The following is a 14,508-nucleotide window of genomic DNA, read 5'->3' as shown; positions in this document are numbered from 1 at the left end:
TTGTTTTTGCACTTGCCCCAGTAGGAGTAACACTAGTCGGGTTGTCTGGGGCTTTAGATCCTGAACGTCGGGACCTGTAACGGGGGTTGCACCCATTAAGTCACTGGATCTTGGCGATTCTAGTCCAGATCTACCCACTGTGGGATCCACTACTACATTACACTGTAGGTATAGTCTCAGATTGGACTTAAAGGGGATGTGTGAGACTAGAAAACGTGCCACTTCTCTATAGGCTGTGGTATTGCAACGCCAGCCCATTCTTACACTACCATGCACAGCCTATAGACGGGTAGAGCCGTTTCTGTAGGAAAGCAGCCATGTTTTTTTCATTTCTAAAATCCTTAGACATGTCCTCCTTGAACTATCCTGCCACCTCTTCTCCAAATACTTGTTCAGCAGCTACAACCTGGATTGGGAACCCATCACTCTACCGAAAGTGTCTTATCCAAAGTCTTCAATGGCCTGATGCCAAAGCCTTGCGATATTACTGCGCTCCTCCTTCAGTCTCGTCCTTTCCTTGCCTTCTCCTTGCTCTGACACACATACACTCTCATGCGTTGCCATCTTAGACTTGACTCTCTTCTCTACTTACTAACCAAACATTATCTTTATCTCCTGGTGTTCTCAAGGATCTGTCCCGAGACCTCTACTCTTCTCTATCCAGTCTTCAGAACTCGTGTCCATCAGCTAGATCCCCTTCCATCTTTCTAAAACTCACTATGGAGAAAACTAAACTTATCTCATTTATCTCCTCCCAAACCAATCACTGGCCCGGGATAACCTTTGGGGCCACCGGACTACACGCCTAAGCTTTTACCACGACCTTGGAGTTAACAGAAATAATATTGCATGCCCTTATCACTTCCCGCCTAGACTACTGTAACATCCTTCTGTGCAGACACTATGGTGGCCCTCCAATCCCCCCTGCACTACTGCACCTGTCCCCGATTCCTCCTCTGCCTGACATGTCACAGGTTACCCATTGCATAGCAGATTGAACTCAAAATAATAATACAAAGCCGTTTACATCCACTTCTCCCCATACATGTCATGACCTAATCTCCGATCCTCACCAGCTCCCACCCATAATCTGAAACTTGCTATACCCATCAATCAAACTGTCCCTGAGTCCTAGAGAACCAAGCTGTAACCCTAAAATAACCCTGTGGCTGCTGCACTACCATATAAGAAGCGTTACGCTTCCCCATACATTGAGGGCCCTCTCTTGTCCCTTGTTTTTGGCTTGTTACGTTCTTAACCCCTTCTGTACATGTACAGCGCCCTGGAATCCATGGCACTATAAACTAATAATCTCATACAACCCCTTTAATAATATCACTAATATCCATGTCCCGGATGTCACGATTATTGTACCATTTGCAGTGCAAACCTTTTCCCACTGTATAATCTAAAATCTCTCGTTCCCAGTTTGGAACTGCAAAGTTAACAGGCAGTGATGGGCATTGTAGTTCTACCCGAATGATGGTGCAAGTTGGGTTATTGCCTATAGGAAACCAATCACAGCCCGGGTTTCACTTTATTCAGTGCGATTTTGAAAATGAAAGCTGGCCTCTGATTGGCTCCTACATTGCAGCAAGGCCGCTCTATAGGTTGAGGACAAATGACTTTGGAAAGTTACCATAAGACTCCTTGAATGTCGAGCAGTCACCTACACTCAATTCGATTTCCTTTACCGTCCATTGAAATAGAAATTTCCATCAAATCTGACAATATTTTACAAATGACGCAATACGCCAATACTGATAAGATGTGTTTGGCTTTTGCATGGCGGTCAGGGAAGTAAATGCTAATTAGATTCTATAGAATATCAGTAATTTACATTATATGAGAGTGATTTGGCATGAAAAAAATGGATGCCCAGGTCCAGTCCAGCCCCATGTTGGTCAATGCAATCCCACACCATTCATAGCAAAACCCGCCAAACGTTTCTGTACCAGACCATGATGCCAGCCTGGCAGAGACGATACTTAGTCACCCAGTTTATCATTCGTAGGCCTTGGAACAAGAACATGAAAACTGGTTGTGAATGTAAGAGAAATAAATAGAGAGTCTCCAGGAGCCTGTGCCAAAGCCGCCATGTTGTGGAGCTTTACGGCATGCTGGGCACATCAGAGGGTGATTAGGATGAGGAGACCAGCAAAACACAGGCCGAGAAATCGCAGAGTTGGGTCGAAGTTCCAGTTTGGTATTTCCAGCGGGTGCAGGGAAGCAGGAGGCGTCTTGGCATTCTGGGGAGAAGGCTAAGGGTGCGTTTATTCAGGGACGTAGGAGACCTGCCACACAATAATATGGCTTCGCTCTGCCTTAGAAAGTACTGGTTTGGTCTGGTTCCCACCATCTCCAGAGGGTTCTTCCGTCTCATCGTCTTCTCCATCCCCTGCGGGAAGAAATGGCACATTAGTCTATTGATCCACCAGCACCTGTTTAATCCTTAGCCCAAAGCTGTGCGGTGGCTACTGAATGAATATCTTTGGCCACCTTTCGGCTAATCCTACACGTCCACATTATTGATTTCTGTAAACTACTTTGAGCAGTCGTCTCCAAACTGTGCTGCAAAACTACCATTCCTGCTATGCCGAGGGTTGTAGTGTCGTAACCGCTGGCGGACCACTGACTCAAAACAACGACTATGGAGATTATCCAAGAAAGAAATGTGATCTCACCAATACGGAAGTCAATGTATCCCTCCCCTCCGCTCAGCACAAGCACGTTCTTCAGTTTTTGCTCCTCCGTCTCTGCAGATGGGGTGCCCGGGTTCTCGGAGGGACTGTCCAGCACACTGCCATTAAGTGTGGCCAGGACATTACCTGCAGATGTACAGAGCAGTCAGGTTATGGACATGATGTAAAAGCCGAGCTCAGGAGGAGGCAAACTGTATCTGCTGCCACTGGTATGGCCTGGATCTTAGTGTAATAGCAGGGGTGTAACTTTAGGAGGTGCCCCAAAACCTTAGGGTCCCCATAAGGTGTCTCTTCCCACTCCGAGGAGTCCAGTACTATAAACAATACATTATAGTGAGAGGGCCTGGTACAGATTTTGCACTCGGGGTCCTGGAGCTTCGTGTTACCCCGATATATAGTATTATTTATATATTGTATAGCATTATGATTAGATTGCTGTATGTATGTAGATATTATATGAGCACTGTATGCGGTATTATATTATATAGCAGTATATGCCATCTATTATTTTGCAATGTATGGTGGTAGGAGCACAGTATAGCACTATTATTGTAGCTTGACCAAAGTGTGGCACTATTATCTTAAAAATCAGTGAGCAGGGCGCCGGAGGTGTCCGCTTTCCTGGTGCAGCCTAGTTATAAATCTCTATCACTTTAGTTACTAGTGAGATCCTAGAATGGTTTCCTGCTATTCTGTAGCTGTAGATATTTAGATATATTAATCGTCTTACATTACTTACCTGGCACAGACACAAAGAACTTGACGGCATCGCGGTGGCCGTGGAAGCAGAGCTGGGCCTGAGCCATAGAGCAGTACGGTATGAAGCTGCCTGCAGACTTTTCGCTGTTCTCGTCGCTGTACACGTGGATTACTCCGCCGCCGGCCCGAGCCACTTCTCCGGATGAGGTAGGAGAAGTCTTGTTGGCTGAAAACAAAGACAAAGATTGAGTGACATGATGTGACCTCTTACAAGATCAGCTACTTCATAGAAGGTTCAACGTCTGGAGCAACTCAGGTAGGCTCAGCCCAAGTGTGTAGGCCTCGTCCATGTGTCTGTTGGGAAGGGATATATATATATAGCTGATTCCACCTCAAAAATCTGCCTGCAAATGGCTCTGTATATTGGTAAGCAGCTCGCAGAGTGTTCTTATATAGAGCTGGGTGGCCGCAGTTGAATCCAGGAAGTGTTATCATGGGGTAATTGTGCTCCAAAATATCCAACAATCTGCCATGTTGGATTATCCAAATGGTAACCCAACCTGTGAACTGATCACAGAGGCAGAATCGGGACAGGGTACAAAGTATATCAGGATGGCCTATGGATTACAATGACCATATAGCGTAGGATATATAAGATACACAGAGAAGAGACCAGGTATGACGTCACGGCTTGTCCTCAGGAACTACAGATGGCCGGCTATAAGGAATAGCACATGGCCACCAATCAGATTGCTGCTTACTATCTACTCCTTGCATTGTCAGGGGTAACAGCGCTGTAGTTAGTTGCTATACTTTACTGTAATATGGGATGGGGTAGCGACTCCGGGTCCTGATGCCCCAGGGGGCCGATAAGCCCCTCTGTCACATTAGAAGGACACTAGTACTGTAAATGGCACATAACAGATAGGGGACCCGGGTACATGTTATGCACTTGCCCCCAGGAGATTGAAGATGCCCCCCTGCCAGAGGCCTGGTATGAGCAACCAACCAATCAGGATAAGGCTTTTATATTCATCCTATTGAATACAGTGATGTGATTGGATCGCATGGACATGGCAAGCCGCCGCTATGTGCAAATATTCACATTTATGGGGGGCAAAATGATAAAAAAGCAAAATAATAAAACGTAACAAGTAATAAGTAATATGTATAATATGGTCATGGCTGGCCTCTCCTTCAGCGCAGTATACGCCGTATTCATGAATACATATGAGACCCGGCATGGCTTATATAGTCTATTAGCCGTCACTGCAGGGATCAATGATCCCTATAGATCCCTATAGTTTTGTATCTTGCAGAAACTAATCCTAAGGAAATATTTTCTTGTAGCCTTCAAGCCTAAAACTTACTCTGGTCTTTCTCTGAATGACGTCCGTATGATATGGAAAACTTAAGGTGGAATTGGTATTCACTAAGAAAGCTGCACAGACCAACGCAAGCGGGGATACGTGTGCGACAGAAGGTGACATGGCAGTATTATCATGGCCTCGTTTGAAGGAAATGCTCATTGTTGTTTATACCAATGCCCAAAGACAACTTGAGAAGTTCTGCCGCTTTGTGAATACCATGGAATGATGAAGAATGAGGATGGAGACAGGACATGTTGGAAAGATGGGATGAGGCGACACAGAGTCAGGTCCTGCACTTACCCCTCAGCCCCAGCAGCTGGCCCCGGTGTAGGACTACCGCTAGCGGAGGTGGAAGGGTTGGGAGTAGTCATAGGCCAAAAGAGGAAAGGGAAGAGGACGGGAAAGGGATAAAGCATGAAGAACACAAAGAATAAATTATTGGCAGGATTGGAGGTGTGAAATCTATAGAGACGGGTATACAATATATACAATAGTGATCTCAGCATCGACAGCTCATCTATAAATCAGGGAGCCCCTTACAACCCCAAAATACAGTCCCACTGGCAAGCCGCATGTTATAGGGCCGGAGGAGCCGAGCAGAATGATACGTAGGATTCAGAATAACCTCTGCTCTTTCTTTGTTTAGGAGTCCAGTGGGTGGTTCCTTTGGGAGTTCACTGAGTAGGACCGCCCACTGGACTCCTAGGAATAGAAAGATGAGCAATGAATAAACAAGATATTCTGAATACTTTCCCTCCCTGCTCTATCACCTGCCGCCTACGGACTAGACTGCGCTCTCAATGTGCTAGGGCCCTTTAAGGGAATCAGTTATTTTTATATGATTTTGATAATTTATTTTATATAATATTTTATATTATAGAGAGACAGATAGATAGCTATGATATTAGGGTATACACACACAGATTTTTACTGCTAGGGGGCAGCATTTTTTGCAAACTAGTTGCCCAACTGGACACTGCAACTCTCTATGGCGGCAGATACGGCGTCCAGCCGATATGTAGAATACGAAATGGCAGGAATTTATCATAACCTATAACTATAATGGGCTGTGTGCTGTATACACCGGTCCATGGGCAGTGTGCTGTATACACCGGTCCGTCAGGTTGTTATAGACGCTCCTTGCTTTTCTGTTGCAATAATCCTTATAACTGATTTGCAATGTGCTGATCACTACAGTCCAGCATATCATCCAGGCATGACGGTATAACCACAGCTGTCATATCTACGTATGGCAATGTCCTTTGCAGACAAGCATCTCTCCATGACTTACTTTCTGTGAGGGGTATTGAGATGACCACTCCATTTCCAGTTCCCACCCATAGTCTATTGCCGGCGATTAGCAGCGCTGTAATTCGTACAAAGGAGAATCCGAGTTTTCCGGTGCCTGCCATCGACGAGAAGAGAAAATAATGTGTAAACGAGTCTATATATATATTGAACACTAGTATAAATATATCATAATATATAATATTATCCTCATCACATAACGTATCAAATACGAACCTTCCTACATAACAGGAGGGGTCGCCATTGAATGAAATAAAAGCATCTGCTCCCATCACACAACATATGTAAGAAACTTACATTACATCGTATTGTGGAACCGAAGCGGGGACGCAGCGCCACTCACCTAACATCTTACTGACATAAGGCTCAATGTCCACGTCCTGTAGGTGCTGGTGGGTGTGCGCGTGGTACAGCCGCAGGGTGGAGTCTAACCGGATCGATACCCAAACACCATCTCCAATCCATGCCAGCTGCCGAACTTGGCTTTCCCTTCGGGGATGGGCATCAAACGATTTCTGAAAGCAGGACATGAGAAATCATAGAATACGGAAGAAGGATGGAAAGTACTGGAAACGGCTTATCATTCAGCTTGTGTGAGCATCATTGTCACAAAATAACACAGATCATAGAAGACGCATAGAACATTCTAGTATCCAGATGGGAAGCAACATTAGGGGCAAGATACTCCCCTTCATAGGCAAATAGTAATGAGGATGAGCCACAAAGGCAGGGTCCATGGTAGATAGATAGATAGATAGATAGATAGATAGATAGATAGATAGATAGATAGATAGGAGATAGATAGATAGATAGATAGATAGGAGATAGATAGATAGATAGATAGATAGATAGATAGATAGGAGATAGATAGATAGATAGATAGATAGGAGATAGATAGATAGATAGATAGATAGATAGGAGATAGATAGATAGATAGATAGATAGGAGATAGATAGATAGCTAGATAGGAGATAGATAGATAGATAGATAGATAGATAGATAGATAGATAGATAGGAGATAGATAGATAGACAGATAGGAGATAGATAGATAGGAGATAGATAGATAGATAGATAGATAGATAGATAGATAGATAGATAGGAGATAGATAGATAGATAGATAGGAGATAGATAGATAGATAGGAGATAGATAGATAGATAGATAGATAGATAGGAGATAGATAGATAGATAGATAGATAGATAGATAGATAGATAGATAGATAGGAGATAGATAGATAGATAGATAGATAGATAGATAGATAGGAGATAGATAGATAGATAGATAGATAGATAGATAGATAGGAGATAGATAGATAGGAGATAGATAGATAGATAGGAGATAGATAGATAGATAGATAGATAGATAGATAGATAGATAGGAGATAGATAGATAGATAGATAGATAGATAGATAGATAGATAGGAGATAGATAGATAGATAGCTTGGTTGATCTACTTACTGGTATCTGCATGGTTTTCGGCTGGATGACATATATTTTGTTCTTGTAGCCGCACCACACTCGGTCATACACGACGGCCATACAGCGGATGGAGTGATGAGTGTGCCCCAGGTCCATCAGGTGATAGTTACTCAGGTCCCATTGTTTGTCTTATGAGGAATACAATATAATTGAATAGCAATGACCAGATCTTACAGGTTATACATCTTATAACTAAAAACATCATTACGGTATCCTATAAGGATCAGACTCCGTACCTTCTCCTCGATGGAAGATGGCCAATGTCCCATCTGCTAGGGCCACAAGGACCCGTCCCTTCACATGCCTGGAAGTCACAAGATATGTCGTTTACCATACAGGCTGTTAGTGAATGAACAAGAGCATAGCGCCGCCATCCCACCATGATGACATAACCTATACCGTGTAATGATCGCACTTACACAATGCTCAGCACCGAGTCCTTGAGCTTTATGGAGTGCAGACACTTTTTCCAATTGGAGACGGCGGAGTGAACGTACAACCTGAGGAATACACAGGACGGCGTGAGGACAGGGAAGGGTTATGGGATATCACCGCTATGACAAATCCTGCAGGGATCAGGGCACATACCAGCCGTTCTGGGCTCCCAGCCACATGGTCGGCGCAGCGCTGGTGCCAGCAGGGATCTCGCTGTTCGGCTCCGTCTCTTGCTGCGTTGCGTTCCCTTCAGGCTTCAGGTGCCCATTTTCACTAGTATTGGGTATAAAAGCATTGCAATGTTAGAAGGAGATTGCAAAAAGTGAATTTTATAGTGAGGTGTGCATTTAGGTATTGGTTTTCAGTTACTTATATAGTGCCAGTCTATAGATATAGTCACCATTTACATCAGCCCTGTCCCCAGCGGGGCTGCAAGGTCTCAGACATGCATGGAGTGTGATGTCTGCAGTACTAGATCTACTATAAAGGAAAAATAGCCCTGTTATGGTAAGACGTAGAGTGCTACGGTAGGTACTAAGACAGTGATATGGTAGGTAGTAAGATGTGTGCATGCAGCCTGACTAGAGGCATCTCAGTAGGTGGACGTGGTGAATCCACAATCCCATTTAGTTCAATGGGAGCGCTGGAGATAGCCAAGTACTAAACCCCTTTGTGGAAGTCACCGGTGCATAACTGATGTAGATTTCAGGTATCATTTACACCAATAATAAGACATCTGACAGGGCCGATGGCATTGACGTATTGTCCACACAAGCTTCCATACCTGCATAGTCGGCCATTGGCCACAGGGGCAGGGTCTGTGAACACGTGCTCTGTCAGGGGTCCCGGCCGAACCTGCGCTGGTTCTGCTTCGCTGATGGAGGATTCTGGCACCTCCAGGGCCTCTGTGGCCTCCTCTGCTGACTGATGCTGGGTGAGTTTGCCATTGCTTACTGTGGAGACTTCGCCTGCTGAGAAAGATCATAAATGTTCCCATACCACCGGGAAGAAAACCTTCATAAAATACGTTATGACCATATAGCAATACAGTACACCTCCTGTCCCACAATAATGCAAATCTGGGAGTTGTAGGAATATCAGGGCAAGGATTAAAATATGCTCATATAGAATTCTGCAGGCAACACGAACCTTGATTCTTATCCAGTACGGGGGTATCACCGCGGGAGGAGCAGTTACTACGCGGCACATTGCATCTCGTGGCACATCCCACAATTGTGATCCCTGCCAAGACCCCGTCATTTTCACCAGCGTCTTCTGTATTAGCGTCTCCCTCCAGGAATATCTCACCCGGCGGGTAGTCGCTGTCACACGCGGCTACAGAATACAGAACAGTACATGGTCAGTGATGAATATTGTCACATAGGGCAGGTGGGTGCGGGATATTGTCCTACCAGGGATACTGGAGATGCACAACACGTGGGCATTGCAGACTGTAAACTGGTCCACCAGTGTGCCAGGCTGGTTGGCATCTATGATAACAACTTTGCTGGTTGACAGAGTGCTGGTGAGGATCCATACACGGCTGGAGGTGGCATCTGCTTCATAGATCTCCTTAGTCTGCAGAAAATACATTTCGGTTGGTTCTACTATCTTAGGCTAGGTTCATATCTGCATCGGAGTCTGCATTGGATCAGCAGAGAGAAAAATCCTGCACGGAGGAATTTCTGGGTTCCAAGGGTAAACACTTTCTTAGCAGATGGGTTCCCTGGTGGACTCGAAAGATGGAGATCCCAGTGCAAGTATGAACCTAGTCTTAAGTGACCTACAATAGAACTGAGACAAGCCCTCACCTTCTTCTTCTCCGGGGACGTGTGGGTGCTCTTGCTCTCTCCTTCCACTTCACGCTCTGATGTTAATGGATCTCTGCCCGGAGCTGATTTCACTCCAGTCACTGTTTCCTCCTCAAATGGTTTCCATCCTGTTAGATCAACCCCGGCCGCGCACCACAACTGTGAAGACAAGCGCAGCATCCCTCAATGCCAGGACAAGGACTAGTCTCAGACGTCTCAGATACAAGTAAGATGTTACCTTCATAGTGGGGTCCTTCTCCACCAGCGGTCTGCAGTACACGGGCACAGGCACGTTCTTCATGCGATTGTCCTCCTGACCTCCATTTGGACTCAGCTTATTAAACAACACACATGAAATAGTTCTGTAAGACCCATGACACATGGGATAGGGCAATGGCATTGGCGTCATCCATGTTTCATGTCTCCTTTTGCCTACAAACAGTGCCAGGACATCAGGCAGAGGTGAGAGCCAAAGATGGTCCTGGAGGACCCGTAAAATACGGATGCGATTTCCCAGTAATGACAGCTGATCACGAGGGGCTCTAGCAACTGGTCCCCAAAATAGTCAGCTCAACTCTGGGCACATTGTGATGTTCTCGGCCTGAGATGCAGTTCCCTTTCAGCCTTGCAACGAATGAGTATCAAAACTTGCAAAACTTACAATTTGCAGTATTAAGGGATTGTGGCAATACTGACACATCCCCTATCAGCAGCATAGGGCATAAGTGTCAGATCACAGGGGGTCAGACTGCCGGGACCCTCAGCAGTTAAGACAATGGGGGCCTGAGCGCTCTATGTGCATGCAGAGATGGTGAGCATACATTACCTGCAGGAGATCGCCATCTGAGCAGCCCCACAGAAGCAAATCAAGGGATGGCCGAGCATGCACCCCACCTCACCATTCACAAGCAGCATTCAAGGAAACTTTCAGACCCCCAATCACTGGAGATCAGATAAGTGCCACAACCCCATTAATACAGTTCCCCATCCGTATGCAGTAGCCCCTTCCATGGAGGCAGACCTGGCCACTGTTATTGGGCCTATGGGATAAGGGTCGTACGGTTTTCCATCAGCTGCCACTAGGGAATCTCATTGCATACTGTATGCACAAGGCTCCCCCTAGTGGTGGGTGCAGGCAGACGCAGCTTCATCATGTAGGATTTGCAGCATCTGCCAGGTCCGGCCACACCACATCTACAGACACTGACTGTGGTGACCCCATGAGTTCCGTGCAGACCCCTGACTGTGTGTAGGCAATGAGTCTACTGACATCTACTAAACACACCCAGTGAATAACCCATCTAAAGCCACCAACCTGCTTGTACTTAGCAGGCAGGCTCCACCCACACGCTTGTAGGCGACCGTCGTCGTTACGCACGTGTTCCCGCACTTGGCGGTACTGCTCACGTTTCTGCTCACGGCGAACTGTGGATGTGCAGTCACTGAGAAGAGAAGCCACAGTGTTACTTCTCAATCTAGAAGGAGAGAGAAAGGAAGAGAAGGGGCCCAGCGTCAGGGGGGAGCAGAAAGCAAAGCGGCAAGGGTTAATGGCAATGCATTAGTAAGATTACTGCACGTCCAAGCAAAGTCATCTGGAAATAAAGGGTTAAAGGTGTATCCCATTGCAAAATCTGCTATATAAGGCTCCAGAGTGTTCAAAATAGATAGTATAGGCAGCCATTATATACTATGGACAGCGCCGGCAGCCATTATATACTGTAGGTAGTATAGGCAGCCATTATATACTATGGACAGCGCCGGCAGCCATTATATACTATGGACAGGCCGGCAGCCACTATATACGGTACTACGGATAGAATAGACATCGTGTAATATTATCTTTTCCAGATCACTCAGCTCAGAGCAGATTGTAGGAGCAATAGGCAAGCGCTGGAGGCAAATGCAGAGGCCATAGAGTTATTCCCGGTGTGACAAGTGTCCTGGAAGATGCAGCAGGGATATAGCAAATCTATATAAGATACAGATACATGTTCACTGCCTAAACATATAAAATACAAGAAACACGCCCAGCAGATATTCCCGTCATCTTCTCCTTTAGTCTGAGCCTATTTTTGTCTCTTCTCCTTACTGTCCAGTACTTGGCTGCAGCAGAGTCCTCTCCCCTTTCCTCGGATGTCTTGGCTAAGACTCTCCCACCCAACCATTACTTCTTAATGAAGATAATTTTTAGATGAGCGAACACCATTCGAAACAGCAGTTTCGAATAGCACGCTTCCATAGAAATGAATGGACGCAGCCAGCACACGGGGGGTTCAGTGTCCAGCTGCCGGCAAAGTCTGCGCGCCGGCCGCTTCCATTCATTTTTATGGGAGCGTGCTATTCGAGACGGCTGTTTCGAATAGTGTTCGCTCATCTCTAAAAGAGATCTGTTGTATGCCTGCAGACTGCCCCACCAGTAGGTGGCTCCACCCGTCAGCCCGTCTCAGCTAACACACTCGGAGCCTCAGCATTTTTGGGTGTTGCATTGTTGAAGTAGAGACTCACTATGCTCCCATGTACGCACTCCTATCCTGCCTAGTGTGACATGGAAACAGTAGGTGGCGCCTTATACTAACAGTCACAGGAGACAGCGCTACCTAATGGATCCACAGCGTACCAGGCAGCGCCACCTACTGGTTTCATAGCGTACCAGGCAGCGCCACCTAATGGATCCACAGCGTACCAGGCAGCGCCACCTACTGGTTTCATAGCGTACCAGGCAGCGCCACCTAATGGATCCACAGCGTACCAGGCAGCGCCACCTACTGGATCCACAGCGTACCAGGCAGCGCCACCTACTGGTTTCATAGCGTACCAGGCAGCGCTACCTACTGGATCCACAGCAGACCAGGCAGCGCCACCTAATGGATCCACAGTGTACCAAGCAGCGCCACCTACTGGATCTACAGCAGACCAGGCAGCGCCACCTACTGGATCTACAGCAGACCAGGCAGCGCCACCTACTGGATCCACAGCATACCAGGCAGCGCCATCTACTGGGTTCATAGCGTACCAGGCAGCGCCACCTACTGATTCCACAGCAGACCAGACAGCGCCACCTGCTGGATCCACAGCATACCAAGAAGCCCCTGATCTTACCCGCTTATCCGCCCTAGCATCTACCGTCACTTTCTAGGTTATGAGATGTCACAGTGCAATCTAATGCAACTCAGAGTCCAGACACGTAACGTCTAACCCTGACAGAACCCCAAATGCAGATGTGAACAGCGCCTTAGTTAGTGGTTAGTAGCTAAGTGGGAAGTTGTGTTGGAAGAGAGACAAATCCTAAAGCAAGAAAACATCATGAGATCAATCAGGTCCTGTCATTCAGTAAAATCCTATTTCCCAGCCGTGAGGTGCTTAGATAAGACCATCAGACACTGAGAGTCACAACCGGCCGTACCTGAAGTCGTAACCCTTATAGGATACCCATATCAGATCGGTGGGGGGGACAACAATGCACCCGCACCAGTCAGCTGTCAGAACTAGCCGCAGCGCCTGGTCTCCTCCTTGGATACCAGGTATAGCGCCATACATTGTATAGTCGGTGTGTTTTGTATTATTCAACTACAGAACCCGGGGTGTAAGTTATTTACATGACGCTAATCTGTGAGAAGGAGCCGCAGCTGGAAAAGCGCAGAGGAATTTTGGGGCAGAAGTCGGCCTCTAATTCCTCTTCACATTGACTTGTTTCCCTAAAAAAAACACACTATAGATCGACTTACTCATCCGGGAAGAATTCGATTGTGCGCCCCCCGGTGGATATCTGACACATGGTGTGACTGCGGCGCTGGCTAAACCCAGCCGGAGTGGGCGACTTGTAGTGGATGTTGACAGGGGGGTACGTCCTCTTTACAGGCGGCGGGCTGGAGGAGGAACTGAACAACCTGCTGAAGCTGAAATAGAGAGCAGACAGATAATACGATCAATGGCAGTGAATTGTAGGATTGTAAGAACTGCACCGTGAGATCCATCTCAAGAGAATCCGCCTATTATAGGCAATAGGTGATATTGCACCATCATAATATTATTTTCAGCCAGTGCTTAAAGGGGTTGCAAAAACACGGCTGCCTTCTTCTGAAAACAGCGCCACTGCTGTCCATGGGTTGTGTCTGGTATTGCAGCTCAGTTCCATTGATGTAAATGGGGCTGAGCTGCAATGCATCACAGAAAGCAGCCATACTGTTGCAATGTAGGACTATCCCTGCCCCCTGGCTAACCATTCCCCGTGGTGTGGCCACAACCCTACTAATATGGAGGGCTAGACAACAATTCCCAAGCTGGATGCTTTCTTTCTTATCCCTGGCACTTTCTACTGCTCTGTGCCCCCTTATTGCTACTGATGTGGGCATCCCTAAGCTTTAAGGCATTCCCATAAAAATTGCCCATTGGGGATATAGTTATAACTTCCATTGTAGGATGGAATAATACAAGTATATGGCAGTATACATTGGTGTTATCAATTTGGCTATAGGGTCCATCATGGTAAATACCCCCCTCCCTTCCCAAATATTTCATTACAAAACCTTAAAGACATCTCATGGACCAACGTGCTTCATCTCTGCACAGGTACGGACTATACAGGACATGTGCATAGACCTATAGGATAGGGAGACAGGAGACCACTGCCCTATAGGAGCCACAGAACATGTATGAGTTAATAGGACCACATCAGGGCTCTTGTTATCTCAGTGAGATTTTTC

At 46.5% G+C, this 14,508-nt stretch overlaps 1 protein-coding gene across 5 annotated transcripts in view; it reads right to left on the bottom strand.

The window, feature by feature from the left end:
* Positions 1 to 255: 255 nt before the first annotated feature.
* MAPK8IP3 (mitogen-activated protein kinase 8 interacting protein 3) overlaps positions 256 to 14,508 on the bottom strand; it is a 50,600-nt gene continuing 36,347 nt past the window's right edge. For 2 of the 5 annotated variants that reach the window (XM_075284884.1, XM_075284887.1), the window contains 17 exons: positions 13,531 to 13,701; positions 11,121 to 11,247; positions 10,044 to 10,139; positions 9,806 to 9,964; positions 9,407 to 9,572; positions 9,144 to 9,329; positions 8,779 to 8,962; positions 8,148 to 8,267; positions 7,979 to 8,059; positions 7,796 to 7,863; positions 7,539 to 7,687; positions 6,423 to 6,594; positions 6,063 to 6,176; positions 5,072 to 5,110; positions 3,442 to 3,627; positions 2,685 to 2,828; positions 256 to 2,398 (listed from right to left, as the gene is read on the bottom strand). In XM_075284884.1, coding sequence (XP_075140985.1) covers positions 2,274 to 2,398; positions 2,685 to 2,828; positions 3,442 to 3,627; positions 5,072 to 5,110; positions 6,063 to 6,176; positions 6,423 to 6,594; positions 7,539 to 7,687; positions 7,796 to 7,863; positions 7,979 to 8,059; positions 8,148 to 8,267; positions 8,779 to 8,962; positions 9,144 to 9,329; positions 9,407 to 9,572; positions 9,806 to 9,964; positions 10,044 to 10,139; positions 11,121 to 11,247; positions 13,531 to 13,701 — 2,287 coding nt within the window. In that variant the 3' untranslated portion in view covers positions 256 to 2,273. Of the gene's footprint in view, positions 2,399 to 2,684; positions 2,829 to 3,441; positions 3,628 to 5,071; positions 5,111 to 6,062; positions 6,177 to 6,422; positions 6,595 to 7,538; positions 7,688 to 7,795; positions 7,864 to 7,978; positions 8,060 to 8,147; positions 8,268 to 8,778; positions 8,963 to 9,143; positions 9,330 to 9,406; positions 9,573 to 9,805; positions 9,965 to 10,043; positions 10,140 to 11,120; positions 11,281 to 13,530; positions 13,702 to 14,508 lie in introns of all 5 variants that reach the window. The other 3 variants (XM_075284883.1, XM_075284885.1, XM_075284888.1) reach the window with 3 other exon arrangements.

The sequence above is a fragment of the Leptodactylus fuscus genome, chromosome 8 (genome assembly GCF_031893055.1).
Source record: "Leptodactylus fuscus isolate aLepFus1 chromosome 8, aLepFus1.hap2, whole genome shotgun sequence".
Taxonomy (NCBI): domain Eukaryota; kingdom Metazoa; phylum Chordata; class Amphibia; order Anura; family Leptodactylidae; genus Leptodactylus; species Leptodactylus fuscus.
Note: the sequence above shows the minus strand (reverse complement) of the source record. Positions and strands in the feature narration are given on the sequence as shown.